Here is a 16064-nt window from a genome sequence, read left to right as displayed (position 1 = left end):
TACACATGAACTGTGCAGAACTGTGAGATGCACCAGCTTTTTGCTCCCATTCCTGGAGTGAGTGTTTGTAGCATCATCACAACTAGCCAGTGACCGCAGGGGCCCTCTCCCCACAAAGGTAATGCTCCTCCCCTGCTTTTGGGGTTTGCTCCGCTGACAAGCGTGTGAGCAGATGCTTCTGCATGGATGTGCCGAGGAGCGTGGTGGCCAGGTGGGGTACAATCACTGCAGTGGTGATTACTCCCATCAGCCAAGCAGGGACCATGAGAGAGCTGCGACCTCAGCGCGTTTCATTGCTAGCTGAAGTCATGTCCCCCTCCTTCTCCCCTTTCGCGCCCTCCTTCTGGCCTTCTTTCAGTAAATAAGCCTCAGCCACGCAGTTCCTGAGCTCCCTGCTCTGCTTGCACATGTTTTATATTGCACAGCCCCAGAGGTTCAAATAACTTGCCATCTCTTCATGGGGAGGCCCTGCTATGCTTGCTCCCAGGTGAAGGAGCTGTGGGGACAGGCTTCCCCCTGCAAACATGGTGGTGTGGTGCTGAGCCACACCGGTGCTGCCACAGCATCCTTCCCTGGTGCCTCAATGGAGTCCTGCAAGAAGGGGTTGATGTGTGCCGTCAGCAGTGGGACTAGATGCTTTTTGGGGACCTTTCCCTGCTCGTGACTTTTTATTCCCCACCCCACCCCCCCTTGCGATACTGCTTGCTGAGGCATCCGACACAGCAGGATCCAGCTGTGCCTGCCTTAAGTGTAGGGGACTTTGGGGGAGCTCTGCCTTTGATCTGTGGTGCCTGGGAGAGCCTGGTGATGAGTAATTGGAAGATGTAACATAGCTCGTCCCTTAGGCCACCCTCTCTCTGGACCTCTCCCCAAATGATTCCCACCTTTGGTGCGGGTGCAGGCAGCAGGTTTGATCCTTGTCTTTCCATCGCTCGGTGCGGCAGCGCTGGGTGGATGGATCCGCTCCCAGGCCCTCCCGATGCGCTTGCACCCATGGGCACTGCAGCCACTCCCAGTGGTCCCAGCAGATTTCAGTACCTTCTCTGCAGCCTGTGGGGGTACAAAAGCACCCTGGGGTGGTCTAAAGCCTCTCAACCCTGGGAGGCCAAGGACATCACCTTTGGGATTTGGGGAGAAGGAAGGGGGAGCTGCTTCGTGGGCTGGTGTGGCGCTGCCTGCAGCGTGGCTGGCTGGCAGAGTCATCTGCTGCAGCCTCCACATTTAAGTTAAATCTTTGGCCGGGATTACAAATACCATGCCCTGCATGGCCAGCCAGCTTCTCATTTTGCACTAAAATGGCCCCTGCACCATGCTGTGAAGGGAGTTAGAGCCTGTGGTCCAGAGCTGTTATGCACCCTGAGCTCACTGGGTGCCCAAGGAGCTCCATACGGACGTGGTGTGTCTCTGGACACGGGAGGTGCAGACTGATGTGTCAGCCTATAGCTCCTGGCAGGCTGGGGGGCTCCAAGGGGCTCACTTATCCCTTATCCGAAAGGGATGTGCGGTAGCTCTAGACATGGCACGGGCATGCTGCGGGAGCTAAGCGGAGGGACTCTGTGACTCTCGAAATGGAGACAGCACAGAGGTTATGTTCTGCTAATGAGTTTATTCAAGGAGCTGACAGCGACCAAACTCTTTGTTAAACCTGGGAGACCTCTGTGGCCTACATAAGAACAAACCTTTTGATCCTGATTTTCACCTTTGCTCTTTGTGAGTGGTTCCATGATTTCCCGTCACTGCCCGTTGTGTGTGTGGGTGGTGACTTTCATAGAACAAATCTGGGGTTTTGTTCGGTGCTTTTTTTTTTTTTTTTCTTCCATTACTGGATAGGGGCTGTGTGAGAGCAAGGAGGGGAGTTGCTTAAATATCAGCAAGCTGTGATGTGCCATGGGATATTGCAGCAAGCTGTTTCCTGAGCTCAGGTGCTGCTGCCCAGCATGTGAGTGCAGCTGCTGGAAGACCCCAAGGATTCCTTCTACAGCTCAGAACATGCCCAGCCCGGCTGTACATCATTTGCCTGGCTCCTACCCCAGTCTTGCCCATCGCTCCGTAATCCCAGACTTGCCTGCTGGGGAGTACCCGGCCCTGCAAAAGGCTGCCAAGCCTGGGGTTCGACTCTGAGCTCCCAGGGCAGAGTTAAACCTGACCCAAAGCCGGCTCAGTGCTGGGGGAGTTCCTGTGTGTTTGAACCCTTCCGGCTGTGACTTGGATAAGGGCATGACGCTTCCGAGTGCCCTGCGTGCACGTGGAGGAAGAGGCAAGAGATAATCCAAAATGCTGGAAAGCAGCATGAAAAAAATGCGATTTCTGTAAACTCACAATTTTCTGTGGCTTTGGTAAAACTTGGCAAGGGCTGGGTGGGTCCTTATGGGTGACTTTGGAGGGTCTTGGCCCAGGACTCTGCTCCAGCTCACACTGTCCTCTGTGAGAAGGGGTTGTATGTGTGGGCAGTGGGGACATGGTGGCCTGGTCCTCTTTTAACCACAGTCCCTTTGCCGGTGTTGCAGCTCCCGAGGTGACGCAGGAGACGGTGGAGTCCCTGATGCAGAAGTTCAAGGAGAGCTTCCGCACCAACACACCCATTGAGATCGGGCAGCTCCAGCCCGCGCTGCGCAGCACGTCTGTGGGGAGACGGAAACGCCGGAGCCGGCCCCGAGGTAGGCTGCCACGGTCACCGGCTGCTCCTCCGGTGCCCTGGGTTTGGCCATGTCTGAAGAGGTTTGGCTGGGGAGGAAGGCAGGGGCTCCTCACCCTCACTGCTGAGTCTGGGGACCCCAGAGCTTTTCTGTGATGGGGTGAAGAGGGGCAAACCCCACACGGCATCCTCTGGATGGTCTGGTGGAGGTCCTGGGGAGTGGTGTCACCTCATATCCCACCAAGGATTTATCCAGATCTGCTGTAAGCCCTGCTGCCAGCTGGCCCGGCTGACTGAGGTTTTGTGGGATGGAAATACGGTTTCTTGGCAAGTGTTTATTTCAGAGAAAGGGGTGAAGTTAATTTTGGCTGTAACTCACATCACTGGGACCTCTCTTCTTTCCACTTTCCCAGTGCTTAGGCTTTTTTGGACTTTTTTTTAGGGGCCATGCAGAGGGTGGGAGCAGCATCCATGGCTTTGAAGGCTGTACCGTGCAAAAGCGTGCTGGGGGCTCCTGAGTTTTATTTGTAGCCTTGATGGCTGTTGCCAGCTACACCAGAGCAACAGGAGGAGGTTGGCTGGAACAGCCCTGTGAGCAGGATTTGGTCTTGGTATTGCCTGTCAGCAAGGGGAACTGCCACCTCCTGTTGCTGTTGCTGCTTAGAAGGGCAGTGGCTGTGGGTTCAGCGGTGAGTGCTGAGGCTGTGCGGAGGGTGTGGGTCCAGACCCCCAGCTGGGGGGGAGGAGGTGTCAGGGTTCCTCCAGGGATGATGGGCAGAAGGGTCCCTTACCCATGGTCTGCCCAGCGCACTGTGGGTCTTTGTGGCAGTGCTGGGAACTGGGAAGCAAAGACTTTTCTTTCTGTTTACTGTTGGTTTTGTTTTTCATTTATTTATGAGTATGAAATGCAATCTTTTATTCCGGATACATTTTCCTGCAATACAGGCCTGGAGAGGGCTTTTTTTATTATAGCTCTCCCCATAAATTATTCACTTAGTGTGAAGAAAATGTTCTGACTCTTTAACTGGTTTAAATTATTTGGTTTGTTTTCTAGTAGTTATTCAAATACGTATATCTGGATTTTAGTGTGCATGTGTGTGGGTACTTTGAGGTCCACAGTGGCTGCCTAGAGAAGTTTTCATGATTCCCTGCTCCAGTCTCTTTTTTTTCTTATTTGTTTGGGTTTTGGTTTGGTTTCTTTTTTCATGTGTGTATGTTTTGTTTCACTTTTGAACAGCCTGAAGGTAAGAGGCCTTTTGGTCACTAACGGTGGAAGTCAATTAATCCTTGCAGCCAAGCTTAGGAGGTGACACGGCTGCAGGCAGAGCCTCTGGCTGCACGAGAACCTAGTGTGGCGCCAAGCCAGCCCAGCTTGACCCCATCTCTGGGGACATGCACCCTCCGTCTCCCCGGGCTGGGGCTCCCCTGACTCCCTGCAAATCCCCATCTGCACCAGTGTGCCCCAGGGCAGCGGGAGGTCTTCCCCACCCTCACCCCATCACCCCTGAGCCCCAGGATCTCCCTGCCCATCACTGGCCGTGGGAATATCAGTGGGTACCAGGACAAGAAAGCCCTTGCTTGCTCTTTGTTTCTGCCCAGACTTGTGCCTCCTCAACACGAGGGCTGGAGACCAGCCTGTGCCCAACACCTACTTGGGGCGAGGAGCCGAATGTCCCCTCTGGCTGCTGTGCCTCAGGAACCCGCTCGTGGTGCTCAGCGCAGTCACCCTCCCTCTCTCCCTGCCACGGCTGCCAGTACAGGCAGTCCTCAGCCAGACCCGTGTTACAGAAAGCAAATCAAATTATGTCCCTCGGGACTCCTGTGCTGCTCCCGGCAGGGATGGGACCCCCTGGGAGCCAGAGCGTCCCACAAATCTTCGCCGTCATCATGCTGTGCTGGGGGCTGTCTGCCGGGGCGTTGGCTGTGCGTCTGGGGTGTGCAGCCCCACACCGGGCAGACTCTGGAATGCCGAGTTGTGGGGCTGGGGAACAGCTTGGGGGGAAGGATGCGGGTGAGGGCAGGTGATGGGGAGGAGCTGGGCACCAGCACCTTGCGCTGCTCTGGTCCTGAGCTGGTTGCAATGGTCCCAGAGGTGCTGCAGGATGGGTGGGGATGTCTCGCTGCACACCTATGCTGCAGGGCTCAGCTCTGGTAGAAGTGAAGAGGGTGGCTGGAAGGGAAGGGCCCAGGTTAGCTGGGAAGGTGCTGTTGTGGCTGTTCCCTTGTCTGCACTAGAAGCAGAATGGGTCCCCACGGTGCTGGTGCCCAACCTACTGTGGTTTTCTTGGGTCTCTGTTCCTCCCAGCAGCTCATCCATGAATGGCTGCGTGTGCCATCAGAGATGGTGGGGAGCTGTGTCTGCTCTCAGTTGCCCAAGGCATAATGTACCCCACGGGCTTCAGGAGGGGAATGTAACTTTGAGAGTGTCCACCAGTGGCAGCCCTCACTGGCATGCCCTAGAAAAAAGATTTTAAGATCTCAATCATTAGAAATCAGTCTCAATCATTATAAGGTCTCAATCATCAGAGCAGCCCCCAAAAGAAAGCCAGTTGCAGTGTCTCCAGTGCAGATCTCACTCCCCACAGCCTCATCCCATCCTCTTTTCCTTTGAATTTAAATTTCTTTTCACTTGTGAAAGCTGTGGCTGGGTGCTGCTGCTGAGGCCACATGCACACCTTTCCCTGCACCTCTCCTGTGCTGGAGGTCTTGTTTTTACAGCCCGCAGTTAATTGTCCCTCCAGCGGGCAAGTGGTTGGAGTGCTATGAAACATTAAGGTTAAACGATGATATCACAACTCACAATGTTTGCATTTTACATCCAATTGCAAACACAAACCCTTCGCCTCATTAATCTTTTGCAATCCGTGGGGTTTTTTTCCTCCCCCTAAATGAAATTGTCCGTTTGGGATGCATTTATTTCCTTCTAACAGCCGCGTGACAGTTCTGCTGATGGAGTTTGCATCCAACTTTGTTACTGGGTAGTGACACGTCAGGCTGACGGATGCATGTGTGTAATTATTTTCTCGCAGTTCGATTTAATTAATGCTTAACCTCATCAGAGCCCTACAGCTGGAGCGCTCTCCTGGCAGGAATCGCGCACAGCAAAAGGATTTCCTCCTTTATAGAAAGGCTCCAAAAGGGCTCCAAGTGCTGCTTTCACAGAAGGACGGGATAAACCAAACCAGAAAACAAGCAGCCTGATGCCCCGGCCCAACAAAATCAAATCTGGGATAAGCTTTGCCTTGCTTCGCTTCCCTGCACTAAGTGCATTTAAACTGTTGCCTATTGCTTGTCATTAAATCTGATTCTGCACTAAGTGTTTCTAACAGCTCTGGGAAAGGTCGTATTTTACTGAGATCGACTTTAAAAAAAAAAAAAAAACAAACCCGACAACAAAACCATACCACCCTCTCCATTTACAGTACCATATAACTTTATTTTGTCTAATGCTTTTTTCATACAAACTTTCTCCCAAAACACTTTTATCGAGTGAAGCGCATTTAGAGTTTATAAATAATAGAGGGAGAGCGAGGATGATAAAAGCTGAGGTGCAGGAGGGCTGGAAGGAGGGTATCTCCGCTGAGGGCTGGCAGTGCAGGAGGGAAGGATGCTGTGTTCAGCAGGGTCTAGGTTTCCTGATTCCCAAAACGCAGCCAGGCGGGTACCCAGAGCATCCCATCCTGGCTGTATCAGAACGGGGCTAGAACCGGGAAGCGATGCCTTGGGAAGGGCGAGGCAGCCGTGCAGGAACCGAGGATGTGGGTTTGGCCGATGGACCACCCTGTGTGCCCACCCCACAGGCTGGGTGGGATGTTGGGGTGGGGGGCTGGGAGGTGGCCCTGGGGGAGGTTGGTTCGCGCAGAGAGGGGGTCTGGTGCCCTCTCCTGGGGCAGGCCTTTAAAAGCACCCTGGCTTGGAGAATAAACGAGCCATTAACGGGGCTTTTTGCCTGAGGTGGGATGTGCCGTTTATCAAGGCTGCAGCTTGTGTTTTAGAAGGTTTTGGCTGTGCCATACGGTACCCAAAGTTACCCTGGGGAGGAGAGCCATGGCTCGGCAGGGCTTGCTCATGGTCCCTGCTTTTGCCAAGACACCGCTGCCTCCCATCTCGCCCCATCCATCTATCCCGCGGTGCCCACGGAGCATTGCATTGTACTGGTGAGGCTTGTTTTGGGGTTCAGCCAGGAGCTTTTGCCTCATCTGAGTCGAAGCATCACATCCAGCTCCTTGAGTTGGTCCTTGGTGAAAATAAAACCCTTCGCAGCTGTGCAAAGGCTGCCATCTGGGATCAGTGTGATCCCAGTTTTCCATGGTGGGAGCTGAGGGGCTGTCACTTGGTATTTGCACCACCTGCCCCGGTGCGCGTTTTTGGGCATAGGCAGAAGGAAAAGGGAAGATCGATGAGGAGGAAGAATTTTCGTCAGCTGAAGCCATGTGTGTGCGTGCGTACACCTGCTGCAGTGACAAACCAGAGCAGAGTGTTTCATTTGTAAAGGGCTTCTTTTCTTTATCTTTTTTTTGTGTTGACTGGATACATTTCAAAAGAAAACATTTGTGTATTTTTTTTTTTTGCCTTCCTAAAACTGCATCTAATTTATCTTTCTCTGGCCACATTTGGGTTTTCAGTTGACTGGTGCACTTTTCAGGGGTAAATTAATTAAACTGAAAATTTCCACTTAGCTAATTGTATAGCATTGCATCACCCTGCCAGCCCCTGGTGCACAGACCTTGCTGCAGTGCTGGGGAGGGGTCCCCTCATCTTATTCTTTCTGGGAAGCCTGGCAGCAGAGGGGCTTCTTGAACACCCAGGAGACTGTGTTGCATGAGGCAAGCGAGTGTGGAGGTGGAGTGAATCAAACCCAATCAAGCAGGGAGGTCATAGGTCTTTAATGCTGTGGTGTATACAGGGTTTGGCCATTTTTCTGGAGGGGGGGGATGCAGAAAAATCCTTTTGCATTGGCAGTGGGGCTGTGGCTGTGGGGCAGAGGCATGCACGGACACAAGTGTCACCCAGGGTGGCACCACTGGGAACAAATATGAGCCACCCCTTCTATTATAACATGCAGCTTGGAGGGATTAAGTATCTGCAGTCAACCTGGTCTCACACAGGAGTTATCCAAGTAGCTCCTGTTATTTATTTCTTTATTTTAACTCAGTTTTGATTCGTTTTGCATCCACAGTTGTTTCCCTGAGACACTCTGTAATCCCCTGGCTTTGGGGAAGGGATTTAAAATGTCAGGATTATGGTTTCCCCCCCCCCCTCTTTTTAATGACAAAACCACACCTTTAAAAAATATGCATGGCTTTAGTTAACAAAAGGTCTTTGGGGATGACAGAGTCTCTAATTCCTGAATTTTATTTCCTTAGTCCCCATTTAGCATTAACATTACTATCTTTAATTACACCATAACAAGAGGTGTTTGCCTTGGCACCCCGCCTTGCTCCCCCCGAAGTTAATGTCGTGCTCAAAAACGAGCGCCCTGCCCTGGCACGTGGCTGAGCTGCGATCTATTTGAATGGATTAGCGAGCTTGTAAATCCGCAAACAGGATTAGAAACGAGACATCTTCCTTGAGCTCCCCCTCCTCGCACACACCTCTGCCTCCTGCCCCACCGCAGGGGCGCAGGTGAGGAAGGAGAGCTTTAGTTTTTCTCAAATCTAAAGAGCAGGAGTAAACTGGATGTCAGGGGAGAGTAGCTCCCTGGGGGGGCTGCTGCAGAGAGTTGCTGGCACATTACAGGTACCCAGCGCTGTGAAGTTGCTGTTTCCCTGTCCTCTGTCTTTTAAGCATCTTATTCTGCTCTGCAATCGGTTGTGGCAATTAGGATCTTTTTTTCTGCTATTTGGTGTTTTTCTCCATCTTTTTAAAGAGAAAAGGGGTGCCGACCAGGCAGGACTGCTTGGCTTTAATTGGGTGCTCTCCCTGTGCACCCCCATCAGCAGCTGCATGTGGGTGTTCTCTGCTGGGAGTATCCTCAGCCCCACCCTGAGCATCCTTGGCCCAGCCACAAGCATCCTCAGCCTCATGCCCTGGCGAGCAGCCTGCCACTGAGGCCAGCCACAGCAGCTGGTGCAGAAAGTGATGTCCCAAGCACAAGCATCTCACAGGGATGCTTCAGCAAGATTTTGGGGCCAATTAAACATGAAATCAGGTTCACAGTGGGATCAGTTGATATTAGTGCTCCTGCATCCTACAGGCTGCCTCGGCTGGGCTCTGGGACCCCCAAAACCACTGCCAAGATGCGTTCTAGCATCCTTGATATCACGAAGGGGTAGAAGCGCATCCCTTGCAGCCAGTTCCCTGCCCCAGACGCGTGTTTCCAGGCTGACCTCTGCCACTGCATGTTGGGTCAGAGGAGACGTTTCCGCTGCGGGCTGGGGACCTGCGCCGGGTCTCCCGACTCCTGTATTTATACATCCTGCGCAGTGCTGGGTAATCAGAAAATGCAATATCGCTGTCACCAGCTCTCCGAAGACATCCAGCCTGAGTAATTTAACATGTCAGCGCCATCCATCACGGAGACGCAGCCGGCAAACAAACGCAGAGCGGCCAGAGGGGGCTGGGACTGTGGCTGGTGGAGTGGCTGCTGCCTGAACCAGCTGCCTGCTCTGGCTGCCCGGTCACCTCGGTGGGGTGCAAGAGTGGAGAGAGCACCAGATCCCTCCTCTGTCCACCCCTGGCCATCTGCCTCACAAAAGGGACCAGGTCTGGCTTATGGGAAGGTGGCAGAAGGATGTGGTATGTTCTGCCTGCGCGGGCAGCGGCCAGGTCCCTCACCGGGGCAGGGGAGATGGCTCTGCTGAGCCCCTGGGGGAACTCCCCCCATAGCTGGTGTCTGGTGCCTGGACCTGGGCACTGCCGGCAGCAGAAGAGCCCAGGGCAGCCCCTCTTCGGTGAGGGAAGGGGATGTGCAGCAGAGCCGCAGCCCTGGCTGGTTGCCCGAGGGCCAGCATTAGAAGCCCAGGTTAATTAGGTTTTTCCTCACTGATGTGAATAAGCCTTATTGGTTTTACCACCCAGTCCCTGGGTGTGGGTATATCACAACATCGGATGTTTGCTGCGATGTGGGGGGCTGAAGAGAGACTGACAACGGGTTATGGTTTGGGGTGCGAGGCTGTAAAACCCCCACACCCCACGTCCAAGCACTAAATGCTGCTGTGTGCAAGCGCTGACCCCTCTTGCTGCTGTCACAAGCAAAGGAGCTGCTGCAGCCTCTGCCTGCCCCCCATTGAGCCCCCCCGAGGGCACTGTACAGCCAGGTCGGGGCATGGATGGGGCAGAAGCCACGTGCCGAACTCCTGGCGTCCCTCTGGCTCCTGCCAGCCACCTCTCGTTGTGGCGATTAAGGATTTCAGAGGGCAGAAGGCACCACTCGTTTTCTGTTCTCCTGCCAAGAAGTGAGGAAATTGTGCTTCTGCCTAGAATAAAGGATTTTTTAAAAACAGTAAAATATTTTAATGGCAGATTAAAGGGCCACTGTTGGCCCCCATAGGCCTCTTTGCTTTAAACTCTTCATGGACTGAAGGGCTTCTGCCAGTTAGGCTGGGTTGCTTTTAAGCATCCGTCAGTCCTTGGCGGGTGCGGCAGCTGAAGCGAGCCAGGCTCCGCTGGCATCCCACCCCATCCCCAGCTCGGGGAGGGAGATGCCGGATAAACCGGGCCAGCCCTGCTCCTTGCCATGGCTGCCGTACCAGCCGCTGCAGGGACGCGTGCTGCTGCCCATCACGGTGAGCTGGGGGAGCAGATGGGCCAAAGTGGGTGCTGAGGGAGAGAAGTCAGAGCTTTGCCATGCAGCGGGGTCCCAGGTGCTGTGTTCCCCCTGCACTGATTGTCTCTGCTGGGCTTGCTTCGGAGCAAACACCTAAAATTTGCTGTACTTCACCATGTAGCTGTCCTTGAGGAAAGCAGCTTCTACACTCAGAGATTTTTTTCTGTAAGTGTACATTGCCATACATTTGTAAAATACATTCCTGGGGATAGAAAGCAGCTTACATTCACATTGCAATTGGCACTATGGGGTCTTGATTCTTGACTAGGGCAATAAGGAACCAGTGAAATCATGTGTGGCCAAAGTCCTTGGTTGCTTCAGGTGACCCCAAACAGAGCACCTGGGCCAGGAGCTGTGGGTGCCGGCCAAACCCGGCAGCTCTGCCAAGGAGCTTCCAGCTCCTCCTCTCTGCCATGTATCCCAGCTGACAGGGCTGATTTTTTCCTCTCTGTTGCTTGCAGGTGGCATCGGGTTTGGACGTGCCAAAGGAAACTCTGGCTCAGAGGCGGACGATGAAACCCAGCTAACCTTCTACACTGAGCAGTATCGGAGCCGGAGACGAAGTAAAGGTACAGAATGACATAGGCACTGGGGTCTAAAAGGAAAGAATTGGTTGAGCACCTTTCCATGGGTGGTGCTGTCTGATACTGTATAATCTAGATAAGGCCAGACTGTAGTGGTAAGCACATCCCAAGATGTGCTGTGTGTGTGATGCAGCACCACGCTGGAGCTAGAAATAGAGTTTCCTGGTGCTGTTGCTGAGGTTCTGGGTTTCTTTGATCTTTTTTAGTATCAGTTACGTTACACATGCCCTGGCATTTCCCTAAAGTTGCACTGGTGGGTGGTGACTGTGTCCACCACCGTCCTGGTGCCTGTGTAGGGATGTCACCTTGGCAATTCCTTGCTCCAAACTCCTGTTTTCTGCCCTTTATTTCCCCATACAAAGCACCCATCAGACAGAAATTTCCCAGCCTTCCTCTTGGCACAAAGGCAATTAAAAGGAACAAATTCAAAATGAGGTCTGGGGCAGGGATTTGTAGACCGGAGTCCCTTCAGGCTTTTTTTGTGACTTAGAAGAACTGAGAAACTGAAATATCATTCGCAGTTTGAAATTAGCGTCCACATCTCCTCCGGCCACATCACTCTGGATGGCTTTTGTTTGGGACCCTCGGACCAAGTGCTTTGACGGAGGACAAGGGCGAGCCTTGCTGCTGCTGCATTTGAAAAATCACTGTCAGGAAATAGCTATGTTGGGAAGCAATTTAAAAATTCCACAGTGGGTCTGCTCCTTCCATTTGTTTTCCGTATTAAGCCAGGCATCAGCAGAGTGCAGCATGCCAGATAGATGCCTGCGCCCACCGCAGCAAACGCGGCCCCATTTGTTTCAATGATTAGGCATTCCAATAAATGCTTGCAATGTGTTTATTTGAATGTGAAATTACCTCAACACCTCTGATCAGCCTGATGATTGCACATGGGAATAAACACACATATGCAAAGGGGTGTATTGCATTTATTCCTGCCGAAGAGCAGGGCATTCAATTTTTTGTTTCCTTTTCCATGTGTTTTAGAACCATGAGAAATTCTCACTGAGTTTAAAATGAGCTTTTGATGAAAAAGCAGGGATAGAATTCATGAGTTAAAGTTACTTGTAGTAGTACGAACACAGCTGTGTTAAGGGGAAAATGGTGCGCAAGAGAAGGAAGAAATTGGTTGTGTTGCAAACAGGGACAAAAGAAATGGTCCCGAAAAGTTGCTGGTGCAGGAGGAAAATTTCCTAAGTGCTGCAGTAGTTTTTTCAATGAGTTATTCTGAAATACTGGGCTGGGTGTGAAGGTCCTTGGGTACTTCAGAAAAATCACGGAAGTCTGGGTTTTCTCAGTTACCTCTGGGGAAGGGGGAGGCATGCGCTAGGTGTAGAAAACTGTTTTGATGAAAAGCAGATAAATCTTTGTGTTCCTGCTGCCTTGATGCCATTCCCTGAGAGGTCAAGTGCTCTGTCAGTCTCTCGAAGCACGCTCGTGCTGGATGCTGGGTACAAAGATATTCTTATTGACATATAAGCTGGCTTTGGGTTGTTTGTTTAAGCTTCCTTGTAGGGCAAATATAAAGGAATAGATAAATGGGAAGGATTCTTTTTTTTTTTCCTTTGAATAAGCTGTTGTTCACCTGTGCAGCTTTGATGACTGGGTTTGAAGGGGATTCGGGAGGAAGAGCTGCCTCGCACGGTTGTGCGGAGCTGGCTGTTAGATCTATGTTTGAGTTTCTGTGTTTGAGTGATGCTGCGAGAACCCGGTTTGTTCATGTTCTGTGGTGGCTAACCAAGGGGATTGTCTTGCATAAAGTCCCCATTGTATTTCCCCTCCTGTCTAGCTAAGTTTTGCCATCGCTGCGTCCTTGAAAGGAATTTTCCATTATCCTTTGATTGACTCTTCTCTCCCTTGTGGAAGGAAAGCAATAGCTTAGTGGGAAGTCACAGTGCTAAACTCATAATTACAAGTTCGGCAAAGATCCATAATTGGACGAGATCGTAACTCTAATAGAGAAGGATGCATCGTCAGATACAGTTAATTCTTACAGTGATGTTCTTGTATCAATTTCGCCATGGTTGTGTGTCATTGCAGGTGCCATGAGATAGATATCGGGTCCGAGGAGAGAGATTGCTCCGAGTTTCTCTCCTCAGATTTGGTTCTGCAGGATTGAGTCTAATTACTGATACTGTCAAGGTGTTGATCCCAGCTGATGCGATGGGAAGTTTCCACTTAGGTGGCATGTAGCTTTGGTTTGACTTGGAGCTTTGTTGGAGCCAGCTGGTTTAAGTGGTCGTGGGCTTTGTTTATCTTCTGTAGAAGGAAGACTGCAGGTTTCATAGTCCCTTGGCAAGGTATATTAGAGGGACATTCCCATAGGTAAATACTGAGTGAGTGAGAGCTTGCTCTGGTAGCTCAGGAGCAGCAGACCTCGTCATGCCTGGTTTTCAGTTCTGGAATACACGGAGAAGTGAATGATCAGTCTGGGTACAGAGGCAGGGATGGCTGAGGCATCACCTTCTGTGGTCCCAGGGTATTGCGCCGTGCATCTTCCCAGCTTCTAGGTCTGTGGGATCCCTTTGTGTTCCTGTCTTTGGAAAGTCTCCGGAGAAGTTAGAGGCGGGGGGAATGTAAGAAATCATGCAGAGGAGACTTTCCTGTCTTGGTTCCTTGTCTGGTGTTGTTGGGCTCAGTCCCATCTCTGGGATTTGTGCTGGGAGAAGCAGCACTGGTCACCAGTGTCTCTGGGGAGCTGGCTCATGCCCAGAAGTGCTCTGTCCATACCCGTCTGCAGTGAGGCACCCCTTTTCTTCACCACAGCTCTGTGCCCAGGCCAGCTCTCCACCACCTACTTTCTGATGGATCAGTGTGACTTCTGCTCTGGATGGCAGCGCTGATGGCAGGGCTGGCGTGCATTCCCAAGGGAGCTGCCATTTGGACTTCATGTCCTGCTTTTACAAGTGGACAATTTTTTACTCATCCTGAGAAAGGCTGTCAGGCCACATGGAGGTGGGAGGGACCCTCAGCTGGGGCCAGCAATGTCTGGTTTGCCCCTTCCTCAAGATTTTCCGGGAATTAGAATATTCTTGCAACCTGTTTGCTACAGGTTTGTGCAGTTCAGGGCTCTGCTTGCTGTGGGGGCTGGCTCTCCCCTTTCCCACTCCCCTGGGAGAACTGGGAAGCACGGGAACCTCTTCGCATGCCAGCTGTGGTACATGGATGTCTCTTGTCTCCAGGGCTGTCAGTCACCGCACATTTCACCAGCGCTGAGGTCTCTGTGAGAGGTAACCTGCCAGTGTTGTAGGGATGCTAATCCACACCCCCAGCTGCCCGTCACGGGTGATATCAAGCTTTGATACTTAGTTCCTCTCTTCTTCTGAGCAGCATGGGATGTGTTCAGTCAGGTCCCCCTCTGAGTTCAAGAGGAAAATATTAGCAGCAAAAAAAAAAAACCCAAACCAGGGAGGCAGAGCCCATGACAAACCTTGCTTGCATCGTGCATCGCTCCTGCTCCATCCCCCTTGCTCTGGTGTGGTGTTTGCTTCCTGCCCAGCAAAACATATTCAGCTCCAGGTCTGAGTTGCAGCCCCCCACTCCCCAGGTCGCATGCCGTGCCTGCCCAATGGCTACTCAAATGGGGGGAAAGGGTGGGGGGGAGTGTGTGTGTGTGGATAAAAGAATGGGCATTGTAACTCCAAAGGCCGTACCAGGCTCCCTGCTGGCCCCCACGCTCTGTGCTGGCTCATCAAGGTCTCTGTGAGTTTAACGAGCCCCGCTGGCTCGCTGGTGGGGAGGGGGGGCATGAACAAGCCTTCCCCGCCTCCGTCTGCTTTCTTGGGCCCTGGCACAGCTGCTCTGTAACACAGAAACGTTCCTGCTCTTTTAAAACCTCTTCCAGGAGAAGGTCTCTAAGGGTTAAACGAAGAGTAAATAAGCTTCGCGTCCAGTCTGCAGGGCAGATGCTGTTGCAGCTTCCTGGGTTAAGGGAAACTGAGGCAGGAAAAGTGCCGGTGTCGTACGGAGATCCTGTGAGGGGCTGAACATCCCAACCCCACTCATCTTGGAGATCTGGAGAGCCTCTTGCCCCTCCTGCAGCCTGGCTGCTGTCTGCAGCCCTGGGACCTGCCAGGGGTCCCCGCAGCTGCTGGTGAGCCACTGGGACTGGGGCTGATCTTGCTCCCCCCGCTCAGGCAGAAAGGTCAGGCACAGAGAGTTGCTGGAAACCTGGATACATAGTGGAGCGCTGGGTGCAAGCACGAAGCGATGCTGTTGGTACCATGGTGGTTGAGATGTGCTGGAGGGCCCCCGGCACCCTGACCCAGCTGGGATCTCCCGTTGAATGTCCTCAGCTGGTGGCTGCTCTTCAGGCAGGCTCTGGTACCTGCTTCAGCCTCACCTAGACCACCCCGAGCCTGCTCCTCCACACTCGGCTCTGGGATTGTTTCATCCTTCTGGGCATCACCTTTGTTGCAGCCTGTTAAAAGAGGAGAGGGGAAACATCCTGTGCCGTTTTCATGCATCAGTTTTCTTCAGGTGGTACCTTCCCACCCCAGCAACCTGCTGCCATCCCAGGAGAGCTCCCCAGCGCCTCAGAGAAGGGAGGGTGTGGTTTTGGGATCATCCTTGGCCGAGGTCTCCATGAACAAGGCACCCAGCTGTTTCCATAGCATGCGGTGATGGTTTAGACAAATTAGCAGAGTCCAATTATGTACCTTGGATTGGTGTCAGCAGCAAGTGTGTGCATGCGTGTGTGTGCCTGGCTGGCTGGTGAAGTCTTCTGAGAGCTGTTAGAGAAATGAGAAGCTGAGCTTTGATCTGCCTCTGTATTTGGTGTTTAAAACAAGGCCTTTTATAAGGGAATATTAGGTATTCGGAGTCTGTTACATATGAGGAAGCTTTGCTTTGATCCTCGCCTGTCTCCGGAGGCAGCAGACACTTATTATTTCATGGGGAACTAAACGAAATGCAGAATGAAATTTGGGTACCGTTCTCCGTGCTCTGCTGGTGCCCCTGGCCCTGCCGGGGCTGAGCAAATGCCGTGGGCAGCATGTCGCCCCGTCCCTGCTGTGCTCCTCAGGGAATCACCCTGCCGTGTCTGCACCAGCTTCAGCTCGCTGTGCCGGCAGCTTTC

General features: G+C 52.5%; 1 protein-coding gene across 1 annotated transcript in view; it reads left to right on the top strand.

The window, feature by feature from the left end:
• ASTN2 (astrotactin 2) overlaps positions 1 to 16064 on the top strand; it is a 366433-nt gene that overhangs the window by 109003 nt on the left and 241366 nt on the right. Inside the window, exons 4-5 of the mRNA XM_080402294.1 lie at positions 2508 to 2657; positions 10865 to 10972. Coding sequence (XP_080258420.1) covers positions 2508 to 2657; positions 10865 to 10972 — 258 coding nt within the window. The remainder of the gene's footprint in view (positions 1 to 2507; positions 2658 to 10864; positions 10973 to 16064) is intronic.

Source organism: Falco punctatus (assembly GCF_963210335.1).
Source record: "Falco punctatus genome assembly, chromosome: 9".
Lineage (NCBI taxonomy): Eukaryota > Metazoa > Chordata > Aves > Falconiformes > Falconidae > Falco > Falco punctatus.
Note: the sequence above shows the minus strand (reverse complement) of the source record. Positions and strands in the feature narration are given on the sequence as shown.